The sequence below is a fragment of the Mustela nigripes genome, chromosome 10 (assembly GCF_022355385.1).
Source record: "Mustela nigripes isolate SB6536 chromosome 10, MUSNIG.SB6536, whole genome shotgun sequence".
NCBI classification, from domain to species: domain Eukaryota; kingdom Metazoa; phylum Chordata; class Mammalia; order Carnivora; family Mustelidae; genus Mustela; species Mustela nigripes.
This window is the reverse complement of record NC_081566.1, coordinates 15,447,272-15,466,700: the sequence shown is the minus strand read 5'-3', so window position 1 is coordinate 15,466,700 and position 19,429 is coordinate 15,447,272. Positions and strand designations below refer to the sequence as shown.

Genomic DNA, 19,429 nt, shown 5'->3' with positions numbered 1-19,429 from the left:
ACCTTGCATTCCTAGTCTGTCTGAACTAAAGAATAAACAAGCCAATGTTGGGGGGAGGGTTACGAAAACGAAGCTACCACATAGAACACAATGTAGGAAATCTTGGCCATTTTTAAACTCTCTTCTCTTCACCGGATAGACTAGCGCTGCGGAAGAGTTGCAAGCCTGCTTCTTAAATATTCATTTCAATGTTCAACTTGTATTAGTCACCAAGGCCTGTTGATTCTTGCATCTAATTACTTCAGCATCATGTCTTCCTCCTCTCTTCTTGCAACACCAACTCCAACCATCCTGGTCCAGCCTCCCATGCCCCTTCTGGCGGTCACTGGGATGGGTTCCTAATTGCTGTCTCCACCATCTGTCTCCGCACATCCTCTTCTTGACAGATGCATCTTCTAATGTCACTTTTAACCTGTCACTTCGCTTTCCAACAACAGCAACAACAACAAAACCCCAAACCAACCCATGTTCTATCTTATTATAGTAGGTCTCAGGAATCACATTATATTCAACCGTATTCTTCCCAGCTAAATCGGTCAATAGTATTTCCTGCTACTCTTTAAACAATTCCTGTAGCCCATTTAAATACTTACTTTTCTATCCCCAAAATAAACCAAGCTCAGGTCACTCTCTGTATTCTTGTTCAGTCAGCTCTGTCATGACTTGGAAGCCCCTTTCCCCTCCATTGATCTAAACCAAAACGTTTCCTTCAAAGCTATAGCTGAAATCCAACTTCTCTCATTAGACCTCTCCTCCTAGCTCCAGCCCACATATACTTTCCTTTTTCTCAATTCCTAAACCATTGTTTGAACCACTGTTCCATACAACATTTGATTATACAAGACTTAGCTCTGTTATCCTTCAGTTACTTCATAAGTGTACATTTTCTATCCCAAATTGGGTTGCAAGCAGTGGCTGCGTCCCTTCTATCCTGGCAGTGGCAGAAGTAGGACTGATCCAACAGGAGACACTCATGCTGACTTACTGATTTACATGGTCCTGATGAGGCGTCCCTTTGACCACAGACAACAATTTTAGATAACTTGCAATCCCCAAACAGAACATAATTTTTTTTAAGATTTTATTTATTTATTTGAGAGAGAGACAGTGAGAGAGAGCATGAGCGAGGAGAAGGTCAGAGGGAGAAGCAGACTCCCCATGGAGCTGGAATGCCCGATGCGGGACTCGATCCCGGGACTCCAGGATCATCCTGAGCCGAAGGCAGTCATCCAACCAACTGAGCCACCCAGGCGCCCCAGAACATAATGTTCTTGGCCCTAATCTGTCCACACAAACTCCCAATACCTAGAATGTTCCCTTTCCACCTTCATTCACCTGAGAAACTCCTAATTCTCTTCCATGTCTCAACTGGGACACATTTCCTAAGAAAAGGAAAGTACTGTCCCTTCCTTACCCATCGTCCTATCCTGGTATCTACCTAAAGTGTAGTTCCTATAGATTCCCATTAAATACTCTTAACCCATAGCATGTAGTACTCTATATTATAAATGACTATTCGTATGTGTGCAGCTTAGGGTCAAGTAATTTATCTTTTATCTTGATAGTAGCAGAGTGATGGTGCTGTATTATTTGTTGAATAAATAAATGAACAAACCAGCAAAACAGCTGGCACTAAAATCTGTTGAAAGAGCTAAGAATGTAGTATAATAGGTATCAATTTAGTGTTACATAATTTACAACAGGCCACAGTTCATACCATTGAATGTTTATTTGTTATTAGTTCCGATTGTTAAGCATCCACTATGGGTCAAGCATGGGGATACAGAAAAGACTCAAACACATAAAATCCCGAACCTCAGAGAACGTGCATCTCACTAGGTGAGGTGGGCAGGAGTACAGTGTTTGCTCCGAGGTAGAGAGCACAGAGACAGAAGGCTTCTTTCTGCAAGGATGTTGACACTGAGACAATGCTGCCTTGGACCAAAATGGTGGCAGTTTGAATGGTTGTGTGGTGGTTACATTATGGATGTACTTTAAAGTCAGAGCCAACAGAACTGATTGATAGACTGTAAATCAGGTCTGAGGGAATGAGAACAGTCAAGGTTGGATTATAGTCTGTGCAACTGTGGAATGGAACTTGTGCAGGGTTTGGAAGTGTATGATTTTGGAAAGAGTTTGCAGATATATAAAGAAAGTTTCTAAAATTAGGCCTTAAATTTTAATAATCTGTTTCGTATAGTTGAACTTCCTTTGGACATATTTCCCATGAACAGCAAGAGTCTCTGTGGCTTCTTAGACAAATTGATAATGCCAAATAGATGAATCTTGGACAGCAGCAGCTAATGCAGCCCTGGGAAGCCTCACCTATATCACGCTCTCCATAAAAGCCACTGCAATTTTTCCTCCAAAACTGTCTCAAATTCTTTCTTTAAATGACTAATACAATGCAGCTAGCGCTAGAGGTTACAATTTCTGAGATTGCTAAAAACCATGTCAAAGCTCACACGATTATGATCACGATGAAGATTAATAATTATACTTTGAATTCTACTGAATGGTGATTTGGATGTCAAATGGACACATATGCAAGAAGGCAAAATTTTTGCCCTGTCCTAGACCATGATCTAGTCTAAGATCAGAGGATATGACCTTGACCTGGGAATAAAAGAACGTGGAGGAAATGTGGGTGACCTGGAATGACTTAATCCACCTAAAACTAAAGTCTGAGATAGAACAGGAGGCGATTTGGGCTGTCGGAAGCTACCTACACAACTGGAATAATCAGCTCCTATGCTTAATGGCTATAATTTGGGGTAAGGCTGGTAATAATGGTTTATTTTTTCATGTGTGGAAGTATATGTCTGCAAAACTTACTGAATTTGGGATTCAAAAAATGAGACTGTTTACAAACACATGATGCAACCGTAAGTCAGTATAATGACTAAGTCTCTTGCAGAATAATTCAGCGGTGGTCATGAGGAGTTAGAACCTGAACTTTTGAGTTTTCATGGGGCAGAAGCAAACCATTCTCACTCGGTCTGTGAGGTTCCCCCTCCTTCTAGACTCTAAGTAGTTTATACAATAAACAGTTATTTCCATAGTAGAAATGGGCCAAGACGTCTAAGCTCCAAAGTTAACCTGTTATTATGGTTAGAAATCAAGGTTGCCATTCCTCCAGGTTTTCACAGCCACACCAATTTTGACCTAGCTGGTGGAAATGTAAGAGTAAATATAGTTCCTTGACCTCTTCACAGAGGCAAAAATCAACATGTTCAGGTATTGTTTTCACTGGCACGTGACCAAGTACAAAGAGGCATTACAGTGGATTCGGGTAATTCCAGGACTCTACAAATGTTTCTCAAAGGAAAAATCTTTTTTATTAACATATAATGTATGATTAGCCCCAGGGGTACCAGTCTGTGAATCATCAGGTTTACACACTTCACAGCACTCACCATAGCACATACTTTTCCCAATGTCCATAACCCAATGACCCTCTCCCTCCCCAGGCAATCCTCAGTTTGTTCTGTGAGATTAAGGGTCTCTTATGGTTTGTCTCCCTTCAAAGGAAAACTTTAAGCAAGAGTTCATCCATATACTGTCTGTGTCCTCTTATTTCGGAGTTGATATAAAGCACTGATTTGAAAACATTATCTACTTCATAATTTATCAATGGCATCACATACTAAAATGAAAACTTTAAGAATCATAATTCACACCCCAAAATCAGACACCAGGCCCATAAGAGGAAATCTCATCAAAAGCATATGTAGAAGGGAAGAATTCTTCTTCCACTTAAAATTCCTTCATAACTGAGATGAGTCATTTCCTTCCCTATCTTGAAAATTATGCTTTAAACCCACCTCCTTCCATGAAAAAAGACAGCTGTAACTCTTCCCAGTCCCCACAGTGTGGCAAAATGATTTTCACTATGGGGTCTGTATTTATAGCCTGTGGATATTTCTTAGGCACTGAATGACTAACTACCAGAAGCAAAGTCATGTATATATACCCATTCTGTTTCCAAGAAGGTGCTGAGTGTATGCATCGTCAATCCAAAAAGAGACTGTGCTCCAGTATGTGGTCCTTTTTACATGACAACAAACATGAATAGAAGGCAAACAGCAAGGGCTTAAATTTAAATTATTCTTGTAATCCTCATATTTCAGTGTTGATTTTTTTATACATTTACGCTATTGCAAAAACAATGTATTTTCTTTAAAACCCCTGAATTCATTATAATAGACAAGCATATAAGAACAGGAACAATCCTTTGAAATGTGAGTTAAAATTTGCAAATTGAAAAAAGTGATCTCAAATAAGAACTTCACGAAAAGAATGTCAAAACCGTACTTAAATCGTTTCTTTCTACACTAAAAAAATCAAAGATGCAGGAAAATCTGAAACTACTTGCCCCCCCCCCAAACCATCATTTCAAGCCATTTCTTGACATTACTATCCATTAGTCAAATGACTCAAATGCTTTGCTCTGGGTTCACATGCATTTTAAACTTAACTTAGTATTCTGGTACAGTAATTCATTCCCATCATTCCTTTGTTCAACATTTAAACCCTCTCTTCAAAATCAATTTACTATAATCTAGCTTTCTACCTTCCATATACCAATTTGACCAACTGTAAAAGCAAAATTCAAACATGAAGTTTAGCTCACAAGCTGCACCAAAATTAAAAAACAAAATAAGTTGTCTCCTACCTATAGTTGTTATAACAGTGCCAGCAAAGAAGAAGGAACTTCCCAAATCCCAGTGACTGATTTGATTGGAGGTGTTTCCTAAAGGTATAATCCCTGCATTTATTGCTGCCACTATTTGCTGCAAGTTTAAAAAGAAATTCATCAGTACACATGAATCACATGGAGGCATCAAACAGTGTATATTTCATCCCAGTTGACGAATTAGACAAAGAGAATCAAGTTTAAGGCTTGGTTTTCCAATTGAAGTATACAATATAGATTAAGGCATTATACTAAAGAATGTAATAAGATAAATAAGAAAATGGTATAGATATCAAGTGAATGGATCTGTATGGAACATATCATTTTGTATCATATTATATCATATTGTATCAATATGCATTTGTAGCTCATCCATTAACCTCTTCAGTGACTTATTTAAATTAACTACTAAATACAGCCATGATTTTTAGTCAGCATCCCAGAGTTAAAAAATCTGATTGCAAACTTACAAGTCAAATAATATATAATAGCTTCATCACAGAGTAAGTGTTTCCAAAGTGCTCATCATTTTGAATGTTAAACATATGCAGCCAAGCCTGGGTTGTGTATAAGTGTACAGTGTATTTATCAATAAGGTCCAACAAAACAGGCTAAGATAAGAAGCAAAGGCAAAAACAATTCACTATCATACTTCAGTTAGTCCATGTGTATCTAGAGTTTCAGAATCTCTGCAGACTTTTTATAAGTTCTATGACAATAGAATTGTCACAGCATCACCAAATTACCACCAAAGATCCACAGATAACAATCACTCAGCAACATTCATATAGGGACACTCAGACCTGGATGCTGTCTTGAATAGTTCAGAAAGACAAAAAGACGACATTATAATCCCTTCCGTCATCAGATGTTGAGCAGAAGAGGGGAATATCCAGAAGCACAAAACATAGAAGAGAATATGTTAGGAGAAAATTGGGTAGTAAAAGAGAGACATACAGATTGTAGGAAAAGATGTTTCTGCATATAGTTTCAGAAATCTTTATCATTTAATTTCCAGATTTTAAAATTGGAAGGAGCATCATCTGATAGGCAAGGAAAGTGAAGACCAAGAAAGATAAAGTGACTTGTTTAAGGTTAGACTACTGGTAAATGGACAAAAACCACACTGTGAAGGTGGGGGCACTACCCCCCAGGAAATTACTGCCAGATGGAAAAGAGCATGTAATCCAGAATGGAAACGCAATATAAAATTTCATTTGTCTGATCTGTTAACCCTATAAATTAAAACTTCAATAGTTCTGTATAAAGTTAATTGAATGGTAATGCTATTTAAAAAACTTTAACAGTAATATATTTACTGTAAAAAATTAGGAAAATACAGAAAGGCATATTCTCTATTTTTATTTAATATTTTTCTACGTATAGTTTTTTTGTCATTGCCATATTAACTTAATCCCTGCCAGATACGTAGATGTATATGCTGTTCTAAAATTTCTTATTATGAAAAGTGCTGCTGCAAACATATTTAAGTATAAATGTTTTTTCATTTCTGAGTATTTCATTGAGACTGCGCGAAATAAATTTGTCACATTAAATATTGTGAATATTTTAATACACATAATTTATAATATCAAGTAGCTATCCAGGAAGATTGTTACAATTTACAGTTGCCCCTGCAATGATTTACAAATGCTTAGCAATGCTATTAGCCCTAATATTAATATTTTATCTTTAGTGAAATGATAAGAATTGTTTACATTTATAAATCCTCTATTGTGAGTGAAGTTAAACAAAAAAGCTTTATTGATTATACATTAAATGCATATAAATATAGATATATGCACATATATGCACAGTGCACAATGAAGCTATGAGATATCTGATTTTTTTTCACCTGACTCTCTATTGTAACTTTAATAATGATAAGGCAGGCCTCTCTATTTTTTTTTAAAATGTTTTGTGTAGCTACTAATCTATTTTTTTAAACATTTTATTTAGTTATTTGAGAGAGAGAGCATAAGAGGGGAGAAGGTCAGAGGGAGAAGCAGACTCCCCATGGAGCTGGAAGCCCGATGCGGGACTCAATCCTGCAACTCCAGGATCATGACCTGAGCCGAAGGCAGTTGCTTAACCAACTGAGCCACCCAGGCGCCCTACTAATCTATTATTCTTGTGTAGACTTTAGAAACGCTTAATTAAATTTTACAGAAACTTTCGTTCCCACATGTTTGCATTATTTGGAAATATATGAAACTCATAAGTTAATTTTTTTTTAAATTTTTTTATTTTTTATAAACATATATTTTTATCCCCAGGGGTACAGGTCTGTGAATCACCAGGTTTACACACTTCACAGCACTCACCAAATCACATGCCCTCCCCAATGTCCATAAATCCTAACCCCTTCTCCCAAACCCCCTCCCCCCGGCAACCCTCAGTTTGTTTTGTGAGATTAAGAGTCACTTATGGTTTGTCTCCCTCCCAATCGCATCTTGTTTCATTTATTCTTCTTCTACCCACTTAAGCCTCCATGTTGCATCACCACTTCCTCATATCAGGGAAACTCATAAGTTAATTTAACGAAACTGAACATTATTGTAATAGTGAAACTTCCTATCACAGAACATGGTATGCATCTCCATTTATCAAGTCCCCTTTAATATCCTGAAACAGAGTACTTTTATATGCTTCCTGTAGGTCTGTAAGGTTATTCTTGGGCATTCTGCTTTCTCACCTTTTGAATTATAACTGGTTATTGCTGCTGTATACACAAATACACATTGCCCATTCTCTGCACTAGCAGTGCTCAAATTCTTTTTATCTCAAAACCACTTTGCAGTGTCAAAAATTACTGATGACATCAGGGGTCTTTTGTAAATGTGAGTTATAACTATTGACATTTACTATATTTACTAAAGTTTCTAATTTTCAAAATTTTAATTTGTGTAAAAATAGCAAGAAGGCCATTATATGTTAATATAAATAACCAAATTTTGGGGCACCTGAGTGGCTCAGTAGGTTAAGCTGCTGCCTTTGGCTCGGGTCATGATCTCGGAGTCCTGGGATCAAGCCCCACATCGGGATTTCTGCTCAGCAGGGAGCCTGCTTCCTCCTCTCTCTCTGCCTGCCTCTCTGCCTGCCTGTGATCTCTGTCAAATAAATAAATAAAATCTTTAAAAAAAAACAAATTTTATGAAGACAATTGTTTTCCAAAATCAAAAACTATTTAGTGAGAAGAGAGGAATTGTTTTATAAATCTCTTCAGTTTCCAGGGATGCCTAGGTGGCTCAGTTGGTTAGCTGCCTTTAGCTCAGGTCATGATCCCCAGGTCCTGGGACTGAGCCCCATGTTGGGCTCTCTGCTCAATAGGGAGCCTGCTTTTCCTTCTCCCTCTGCCTGCCACTCTGCCTATTTGTGATCTCTCTGTCAAATAAATAATATCTTAAAAAGAGAAAAGGGGGACAACTGGGTGGCTCAGTCAGTTAGATGTCTGTCTTTGGCTTACATCATGATCTTGGGGTTCTGGGATGGAGCCCCACTCCCATACCCAGCTCCCTGCTCAGTGGGGAGTCCACTTCTCCCTCTCCCTTTGCCTACCCCCCACCCTGCCCACCCCATGCTCTCTGCCTCTCTCTCTGTCAAGTAAATAAATAAAACCTTAAAAAAAAATTCTTAAATTTCTGGATTAGTAGAAAACAGATTCAATTTTATGCTTCTGCATTCAGCTTACTAGAAAGCACATCGCATAGCTTCTGAAAAATGAGACAAGGGGAGTGGAAAGGAAAATCATCTTAGTATTTTCAAGAAAATATCTTTGACCTCATCAGACCTCTGAGAATGTCTTGGAATAACATCTTGAGAACCACTGCTGTATACTGAAATTTTTTGATTTGATTTTGTTTTGTATCTGGAGAACCAAAGTAAGCAAGCTTATAGCTCTACAAATAATGGTATTTTACCTCTTCATCTTCCAAAAGTTATGTTCTATTACCTTTCATCCCTTATTATGTTGGTCAGTATTTCCAGAGCAATGTTAAATAAAAAAAAAAAAAAGCAGTCTTCTTTGTTTTTATGTAGCATTTAAATTCCTCAATGTTTTAATGATAAAACTATTAAATATATTGACTATTGGCAAGAAAATGGTATTTAATTAAATAATTACAAGAGCAAGCAAGTAAAAAGGACTGATAAGTGAAACTGGAATATCTAAAAAGGTCTTTGGAAATATTTTCAGGTAACAATAAACACAAGGGAGGTGTATATAAACATTGTAAGTGCAGACTGGTAATTGCTAGCTTTGCAACTCACAAGAAAACTAATGCTGTCAGTAAAAATACCAAGGAGAAGGAGGGTGGATTTAGATACATTTAAATACACTGTAATTACATTACCAAAAAGGTATATTTTTATACATTTTAGACATTTCTTCAACATATTCATTTATTCCAAAATATTTATCAGTTGTTTATAATGCTAAGCAATGGGGAAACAACAGAGAAGTAAAAAAAAAAAAAAAAAGGTGACTTATTTTTAAAAGATTTTATTTATTTATTTTTCAGAGAGAGAGAGAGAGCGCACAAGCAGGAAGAGTAGCAGGCTCCACACCAAGCAAGTAGCCTGATGTGGGATTCGATCCCAGGACCCTGGGATCATAACCTGAGCCGAAAGCAGATGCTTAACCAACTGAGTGACCCAGGCATCCCAGGTGACATAGTTATAAATGAGAAAGGACAAGGCATGTCTTTAGAATCCACCCCATTAGATACAATTATTTTATTGATTAGAAGCAAGCTAATTTCTCCGCAATTGACTTAAAACAGCCTACATGGCCAGCACCATTATTTTAGCCAGTTATTTTGTTGTCAATAACGAGGTACAACATTACCCAGACACTTGGATAAAAACCATAAATTAATTAAGTGCAAAAGAAGCAAATGTAGACTTAGAAAAAGTCAAGTCTGGTAATGTGTGGGTTGTAAATAGTTATCACAGAGCTATGATGATTGCAACAGAGGCTTGAGAAGGAACTGGGAATATATCAAGTCACTATGAGAATGAGTCTACCACGAGGCTCTTTATTTGGGAATATTTTTGTGAATTTATTTCATATTTTTGTACAAGATCTCTGGGTCAACATCCGCAGGAAACTGGTTGCCCTTGGCAAGTGTACTCATAGATCTAAGAGTCTTGAATTTCAACATCGGTTCAGGCTGTCAAAGCACTTAACAAATACCTTCGTTAGAACTGTTCCTGTATGTACCATATTAGGTGACTAAAGTAACAATCATTTCATCAATAATAAAAATAATAAAATAATAAATAATAAAAATAATAAATTATAAAATAATAAAAATTCATTTTTCCATGAAAGGTAACTTCTGTAAACCATCAAGTCATGTTGACAACTTACAAATAAGTCAAATTGGTTAGAGTAAAGGAAATTTGGATCCTATGCATCGAATCCTAACAAAGGATTCCTTGAAGTGTTGATTAAAAAGGGCTTCCCAACTTAAAATCTACAGTAGAAAGAGGATAAGATAATCTTGGCTGGATTCATATTTAATTTTGATCTTTAGTATATAGATAATCACGGAATGTGCATCAAGAAAACGAAGTTGAGGGGCGCCTGGGTGGCTCAGTGAGTTAAGCCTCTGCCTTTGGCTCAGGTCATGAACTCAGGGTCCTGGGATCGAGCCCCATATCGGGCTCTTTACTTGGCGGTGAGCCTGCTTCCTCCTCTCTCTCTGTCTGCCTCTCTGCCTACTTGTGATCTCTCTCGCTGTGTCAAATAAATAAATAAAATCTTTAAAAAAAAAAAAGAAAGAAAGAAAACGAAATTGAATCATGGTCCTAGTCAGGGTATGAGTTGAAATTTCATAAATAGACCTCTAAGAACTCTGTACTCACTGAGATGATAAAGGTAATTACTCAGAAAAGTAATGATGAAAAATGTGAGTTTCCATGACAGTGATGTCTTTAGAACAGAAGTTCACAGGGCGCCTGGGTGGCTCAGTGGGTTAAGCCGCTGCCTTCGGCTCAGGTCATGATCTCAGGATCCTGGGATCGAGTCCCGCATCGGGCTCTCTGCTCAGCGGGGAGCCTGCTTCCTCCTCTCTCTCTCTGCCTGCCTCTCTGCCTACTTGTGATCTCTCTCTGTCAAAAAAATAAAAAAAATCTTTAAAAAAAAAAAAAAAAAAAAGAACGGAAGTTCACAGAGTTCTACTGTGATTTTGTGCATTCCTGAATTGTAAGAAGTTGTCTCTGTGTCATTTAGCATTTTGGAACTATATTCAGCTTTGACACCAAACACTAATAAGACACACTTATTTGCAATTGTACGAGACTAGCCTTGGAGCACAAGGCAATCACTGGCAATCATGAAAATGTTTCCGTGAGTCCAACGCCTAGGAGCAACTTTTTCATGTGTTATAAAGTACTTGACCAGCTACTGTGTCATTGAAGGAAAATGTGATGAATAATCCCAGGGAAGACCTGAAGAATATATTGTTTTAAAAATAAGTTATATCCTGGATTTTAAAATATAGGTGATACCATAAGTTCTAATCTCGCTTTTTCTCCCATTTACTCTGAGGCTCAGATGTTCACATTCAACAAAACAATACAGAATGTTCCGAATGCCTTCCACAAATTCCTCCTCTGCTCATACCATAATCATGATTTGACTAAAATATATTTTCATACCTATAATTCTAAAAGCAAATTCACACTAATAATTTGGAAGTTTTAAGTAAAAATTCTAAACTATAGGTATTACTCTCTGAGTTACACCAGTGACGTAGGCAAAACTGGTCCAATGACAACTTTTTTAAAAAAAATTTTATTTATTTATTAAGTAATCTCCACACCCAACATGGGGTTGGAACTCACAACCGTGAGATTAAAGTCACAGGCTTTTCTGTCTGAGCCAGCCAGGTGCCCTGGCAACTTCTTTTAACTTGATATTTAAGATTGATCTCATTTTTTTCTCATCTGGAATGAATGCTATTTTCAATAAATTGATATAATGGCCAAGTCCAGTTACAATTACACTGACACCTATATTATTACACAGTTGCTTAAAGAAGAATATAAATATTATCTTGCCAAATTTTTGTAAGAAATGATTGTACATCTTTTTTTGCCATTATTTCCTTGTCGGGGAACCATGCTCATCCTGAAAGGAACCTAGTCTTTAGGAGAAGAATCAAATCACACATTCACAGTAACACATCTGAACACTTGAAGTTTGTAAGCAAGATTATTTTTAAGATGCATAATGAGAAAAGCAAAACAATAAATGATGTTCTCATTGCCAAAGAACTTTGTGAGAAGATATACTGGTAGGCATTATTACTATATATTATTACGCCAGAAAAATAATCACCCATCAATTATATGCAGTAATATAGGAGTACTATTGCCAAACACTATCATTATTCATCTGATTCTTAACCTTCTGGTTATATATGTCAACACCATGATCACCTAATGTCAGATGATCTGAACTGCTTTGAAAGGCCCTGCTCATAAAACCAGAGATGATCTCAAAATGGCCTTTACTCTTAGAGGCTCATAATTCACGAACTGCATGGTGAAGCCTACGGCACCTTAACTGGCATATTTGAATCAATGAAGAGTCACATTTGTTTATCCATTTCCTGAGAGTTTTTTTTTTTTTTAATTTTTTTATTTTATTGACCTCATCTGTCTGAAATGTTATTTACAGACATCATTTGCTCAAGAAACTTCTCCTCTAATGTCAGTCACATGTAGTAGTCTTAATTACTGGGGCTGTTTCTTTTCTTCGACATATCAAATTTGGTTCAACAGAGAAGTAGCATTATAGAGCTGTATTCTAAACTTCCATACGAAGGTGGTCCATGGTACATCTTCGTAGCAATGGGCCAAATGCCCAGAGACCCAACTGATCTTCTTCGCTGTTTGGTCCTTTCACGGAATTCTGGAAACTAAAGTAATGACCTTGGCTTTCTTGTACGATAATATTTTGATCAGAGTACCACTTGGGACCATAGACAATCCAACAAGGGAAGAAACAACTTCTTGAAAACCACACTGTATTAGCATAATGTTCCACAGGACTATTCCAAGGACAGCTCTCTGCTAATGATAGTACTAGGGTGAACCACGTAAAATTGTCAATATCTAAATCCTTTTTGTCCTACAAAATGACAACTTCGTATTAGCACACAAAAGAATGGCACTTCTTTTTTCATCAGTAGTATGAAATAACATGCTAACTCTCATTTAAGTGTGACATCTATTACTTTCAGCACTAAGGCTAAATTCCCATTAGCAGGAAACTGTTAATATCAGTTATGGTCTTGCTTACAGTTCCATATGAAGAATATATACTTCTCAGATTAAATAAAACCCTATATGTCTGAGAATTCCCTTCTGAGAAAACATGGACTATTGAATTCCTATTGGAAATTCAAGTCATGTCCAACTTTTGCACATATCTGAAAAGTCAGAGCATATTATCTAATAGTTAAGATGTTTGTATTTTGTAGAAGCAAATTTATATATTCATCTCTTGATATCAAATGTCCATACTAATATACATTCTAGCCTCCAAGTTGGTAAGTGAACCTGAGATACACTCTATGTAACTTAGTTTTTCAGAAATTCTATAGTTATATGGAGATGACACATGTTTTGTTTTGCCTATGCAAAATAGGGGAATCTATATAAATTCTAAAAAGAAAAAGAAAACCCAAAATTATATTCAACAATTAAACTGTTTTAAGAACTGACAAAGTTTAGATTTTTAAAAATCTAACATTGATAATCTTTTCCCCTTTAAAAATATATTTCTGATTTCTGTGGAGAAAAAAAAATGGAGTAGTATATTTGCATATTTTATACAGAACACAGGTGATTAAATCATTCTATATTTAGAGTCTGGTAAAGAAGCAAGTTTTCACAATTTCTCCAGGGCCTATCTTTTAAGTGAGAAAAGTAATATGCAGTGATGTTTTTAATCTATTGTTCTTGTTGAAAACAATTTGACTCAAAATACATTTCATGTTTTCTTTAAAAGCCTTTCAAAATCCTTGAACCTGTTTCCCAGTAATCCATTACCTACATTTAACCACACACTAATTAGAAACCTTCTATAAAGAAGCATCCTTTCTACAAATAAAAAGCTTAATTCTTCTTTTTTTTTTTTTAAGTAAGCTCTGCACCCAACACAGGGCTTGAACTCATGACCCCAAGATTGACAGCCAATGCTCAACCAGGTCAGGAAGACACCCCCCCAAAATGTAATTCTTATAATCTAGAAAAGATAGTATTTCCTAAGGGAAGCCGTTTCTACACAACAGGCTTTAGAAAGCACCTCAAAAGTAAATGTCCTGCTTACCCTCCCATGTCTTTCTTTCTATTTAGAGATTACCCCATTGCCTGCTAAAGCTATTTTTATATACACTAATGAAATGTACAGCTTTTTTTCTTTTGCTCTTTTGAAAGTGTAAATTTATTTCCTATTAGTAGAAACAAAAGCTTAAAATTCAGAGTAGGAAAGAACAGAGAATCAGAGATGGATGTCACCCACAGAGCCCAGTGAAAGAGGCAAACTGATGGGTATTAGAATTGTCTTCCCTGGTTATAACCATTTTGGAAAATATTTTTAATCCTAACATGAATTTACAGGTTACTGGACATTTGGAAAAATAAAAATAAAAAAGCTCACTCTATAGGTCCTAAAACCATTTTTGTAACATGCATACATTCCATTTTTGGTTCTGTTCATGCTTAAAATCATTAAGTGTGCTTTCAACGATTTCCCTATAACATAAATATGCTCCAAGGCATTTTGAAGCCATTAATACCTCACTTCATAGTCATCGATACATCACTGAGTAGCAACATGTAAAATACTTTAAATAACCAACCCTCTACTAATAAATAAGTTTGTACCACTGTGTCCAAGGTCAAATGAGCATTTGCAAAGTTGTTATAGAGATGACTTAACATCAGACAAGGACTGAATGTGAAACACTAAAATTCTGTTCTTCTTTGAGCCCAGTGTGAAATGCCACTGTGTTGTAAAAAGGATAAAATGTGCTCAAGACCCTTGGGCCCTTGCCGCTCTGGAGATCCAGGAAAATGCATCTGAAGCAAGCATACTGAAACCTGCCTTTCCCCAGCTATGCATTTTTCCATGTTTTTCTGGATTCCATATAATTCTGTGGCATATTAATAATCTATCAGAGCATTAGTCTCTATCTTTTTGGTGCCTTCCACCTTATCTCAGCCTTGGTGGTGGAAAAGAGTTTAAAGAATAGGAAAATATGGGAAAAAAGAAGGTAGAACAAGAAGTCAACAAGAAACAAAAGAGCAAGTAGAGGGGAAAAGATAAATGTTAGTTAGATAACAAAGAAGAGACAGTTCTAGAAGAATCAGATAGGAACTTAATTCAAGTCATAGTCACTCTATCTAGGAAGCTCTTTTAAAAAGAGGTTGTCCTTAAAATAGGATTTGAGTAGGCAGAAACCTGAGATCAAGAAGACACAGCATCTAAGACAATATTTTTATACCATTTTGCCTGGGGCGTACAACACTAACCAGCATTTATTCATGCACTGTTTTAAAGGCCTGAAGTTCTAAACTGATGAGAAAAAAACAGCCCAAAATGAGCAAAGGGAGTTTTCCTCTGTCAATTACATGCATCCACAGAATTCCCAAATTTAGAGATTCTTATGGCTTTTTCAGTAAAATGCCTCTGATCCCTATTAATTTGATTTTCCAGTACTCTTAAGCCTGTATTTCCATAACAGATACAAATCTAAACTAAAAAGTGCTTCATACCTATATAAAAGTAATCACCGGGGAAATAGGGGAATTATTCAAGTTTCCACAGAAAGGCAACTTTTTTTTTATTATGCATTTTAAAAACAAATGATTTTTTTCCCTGCCCTTTCTGAGTTTGTAACTAAAAGATCAAAGCAAGGATTGAAAATCTCAGGCTCTGTACACACACACACACACACACACACCCAACAAAGTAGCCAGCTAATCAAATTTGTGTTTGAATAAATCAGACTTCTATAACCCAAATCAGCCATCAGTAAAGGCAAAATATCATAATACTAAAACATTTCAGTAACATTCTGGTTGGCATATCCTCTGTTAAAGTTCCCACCCAACTCCCTTCCCCCTCAAAATTTATGTATTCCTTATTTCAACTGAGTTGACTCATTGCCATTAGTAAGTCTAAAAGAAATTGTTATGCTTTCAGGTTCCAGGCAAAATTTCTTAATACACCACAGAGTAAGTGTACAAATGACTCGCTAACATTACACAGAGAAAAGGAAGTCTGGCAAAAGTGCTTAATATGTTTATATTTCTTGGCTCAATGTCACAAAATCAAGATGGCAAAAATAGTATATGAATAACTTCCCAAAACGTAGTGATTCATACCCATCCTTAGCTTTCCTCCAAGTCTTCCCCGTACTTCTCAATTACACACCCATCCACTCACCAGTCATACAAATATTGAATTGGTTAAAACCCATTTTCTTGAGAAACAGGAACCTGCTAGAATTTCTTTGATTTTTCCAAGCCCACTGGAATGACAAAGCTACCCTTTGACACCTGTCCAGTAGTTATTGCACAAAAATGCAATTAAACCCTTCCCTCGGGCAGCTCTCAAACTGATTTAATAGTGTCACACCACAACCATCAGTCCTGAAAATGAGCCTGGCATCTTTCCTCATGTTTTCTTCATTAGTCACTCACACATGCTGTATTGTTCATCTTCATTCACACAAGGACTTCATTCTCGAGAGCATTTCAGAGCACGGTTACCAATGAAACAAAGATGTTCCCACGAGACTGGAGGGTCTTCTCTGCTCAGAGGCTGAGCGTATGAAGATGCATTTGTCCCCATTCAGTGGGAGGTCAAATGCCTGGAGAGGTATCAAGTTGGCCCAACATCCTTAGTGATCTTTATTTCTCCTGTCTCCGAACTCTTTCCAACCAAGCACGTGTTTATGCTGGTGGAATGAGCACAATAGGTTTAAACTGGGCAGGGAGAGAAAGAAATGCATGATCACAGCCAAGCAACACGTAGTTTCTGGAGAATCCAGAGTGTTGGCATTGGGGAGAGGACTGAATACACCTGAATGTCACTCACTGCGTTTATTCTTAGTCACCTGCTATGCATCTACTGGATGTCCAGGAGGTAGCTTTGTCTCCTTAAGCAACTATTTGAAACCAACAGTTCAAGGCCTGAAGTGCTTCACCATCTCATGAAATTAACACTGTGAACATTATCAATATGGTGTCCCTTAACAGGAATCACATATGTATTATTTACCTTCCATAAAAGCTGAGGCATAGAGAGACTAAATGGATCACTAGTTCAAAACAAACAAGCCCAGTAATGAACCTGGTAAACCAGTCTCTTGTCTTGGTGGTACAGTTGAGCTGTATTATAGCTTTGGTTTCCTAGTGCTGGATGTAGTTGTCATTTATAATATTATTTTTATGTGAAAACACACGGGAAGTCCCAAGCCAGAAATACATTTATAAATAAATTTTTTCAAAAGAATCCATTCATAAGTTCAAAGCTGGGTGAACGTTTATTTATTTTATCCATATGTGTATATATATATCCCAATGGTCATCAGACCTTGTCTTCAATGTGTATGTCACACACGGCCTATGTGTCTAGTGTAATGCCTGCTGCTCAAGAATTATTCGTGGCATACTTCGTGCTCACTGATTTCTAAGTACACAAATGATCAATATTGTGCACTGACAGGGTAGAGCACTAACTGCAGACTACAGGTCGTGACCAGCTCTGATGTGGACACAACTAATTGCTTCCACCATGCAGCATGTCTTCACTTGGCCTACAGAACACCACACTCTCTAGCTTTCCTCCAGGCTCCCTGAATGATGTTTTGTCTCCCTCACCTTTGAGCCTATGGCTCTGTCCTCCATCCCTCCACACTCCTAAGTGATTTCATTTGAACTCAAGACTCTAGATATCAATATGTGATAACTCCCAAGTGTATTATTCATTCAGGACTACTTCCCCACCTGGATGTCTGAAAGGCAATTCAGACCAATCAGATGCCAAGTTGAACTCCTGAGCTCCTCCCTGAAACCTGATTCAGCTGAGTTTTATTCTTGTCATTAACTGGCAACTTTAGTTTTATAGTTCTTAAGGCCCCAAACCTATGAATCATTCTCCACTTCTTTCTCTCACAACTCGTATCAAATCCCATTAGCTGTACCTTCAAAATATCCCTCTGACCCTGTGTCATCACAATTTGCTTCTGTCCTCACCTAGACTACCAGCTTCCACCAGGGTTCCAACTTTGCCCCCCTACAGCTCTCCCTCACAGGATAACATAAGTCAGATTATGTACTTGCTCTCCTCTCTACCTGGAATGCCTTCCCCTAAGTATTCATACATCAGTGCAAAGGGTGACTATCTTTCAGATTGTGCTAAAATACCTGAATTCCTTCATTTGCCAATTTAATTAGCCGAGGCAGCAATTCTCTATCATGTAACCTACATTACTTTTTCAGAACACTTAGAATGGTTTGAAACTTCCTTATGTGTTATTAGTTTACTTATTTTTTCTTTCTGTAATTATAAGAACCTTACTTGAGTTGCTCATGGCTCTAAAACCCATAACCTCAAGGAGTGATATTAGTGAGATGGTGAAAGAGGAAGCCCCAGATGCTCCTCCTCTAACTGAGATACTGGTTCAACAATGCACAGACCAATTCCCTTAATGAGAAATCCAGACATCAGTTAAGAGTGTCCTGACTTCCAAAAGAACACAAAACCAGTCACATCAAAGCTGGTAGAAAAATTCATGACCTTATACACAATAATCCTTCCCCAGTTCAGCATGGTGCCATAGGGAGAAAACTCCCTGCCCCCAGATCCTCCCGAGGGAGGCAAAGAGTTGGAATATGCATCAAATGTTGAGGGGGCACTGCCCAAGGGATTGTTTTCTGCCTTGCCCATGTCAGAGCACTGATAGGGCCTGTCACACTCTAGATGCCTGGGGGACAATGAGAACACAATTGAGCTGGGCAGCTTGCATCTGCTCCAGAGGTCCCATGGTGTAGCAGGTAGAGGTCAACAGAGCTTGGCAACCTTTCCCTCAGGGGAAAAGGGAAGAGTGGAACATATGTTAAACACTCTGAGTTTTGGAGGGGTTACCCAAAAGACTGTTTGTTTTTTTTCTCACCCAACTCAAAGTACAGACTGATGGGGAAGCACCCTACTTTAAAAACTTCAGGACCACTGAGAATAACAAAAACCTGGGAGGCTTTCCACAGCTCTGGAAAAACTGCAGCACTGCAGACAGGCACTGGAGGTAGCAAGAGATTACAAGCTCCTGGGGAAAAAAAAAATCCTGGCAAATCTAGGTAATTGGGAATTTACATGCACAAGTCCAAGAAAGGCATCTACAGAAAAGGTCGGAGAGGCCTGCAGAATCTCAAGCTGGACTGACTGAAGATTTTCCCTGTACAAAGTCAGTGTGCAAAGACTGAGAGAGGTGGCTATTTTGTCAAAAGGGTAGATCACAACATAAATCTATAAGGCATATGAAGAAACAGAGAAGCTTGGTTCAATCAAAGGGAAAATATAAATGTCCAGAAACAAACATATATGAATTACCTCAAAGAATTAAAAAGAACCATCATAAAGATGTTCAGTGGGTTCAGAAAACAATGCATGAACAAAATGAGAATATAAACAAAGAGATGGAAAACATAGAA

The 19,429-nt window shown here is 37.3% G+C and overlaps 1 protein-coding gene across 5 annotated transcripts in view; it reads right to left on the bottom strand.

Moving 5' to 3' along the window:
• The window catches only part of KCNK2 (potassium two pore domain channel subfamily K member 2), a 223,915-nt gene that overhangs the window by 108,207 nt on the left and 96,279 nt on the right, over positions 1–19,429 (bottom strand). For all 5 annotated transcript variants that reach the window (XM_059414015.1, XM_059414017.1, XM_059414016.1 and 2 more), the window contains exon 3: positions 4,676–4,793. In XM_059414015.1, coding sequence (XP_059269998.1) covers positions 4,676–4,793 — 118 coding nt within the window. The remainder of the gene's footprint in view (positions 1–4,675; positions 4,794–19,429) is intronic.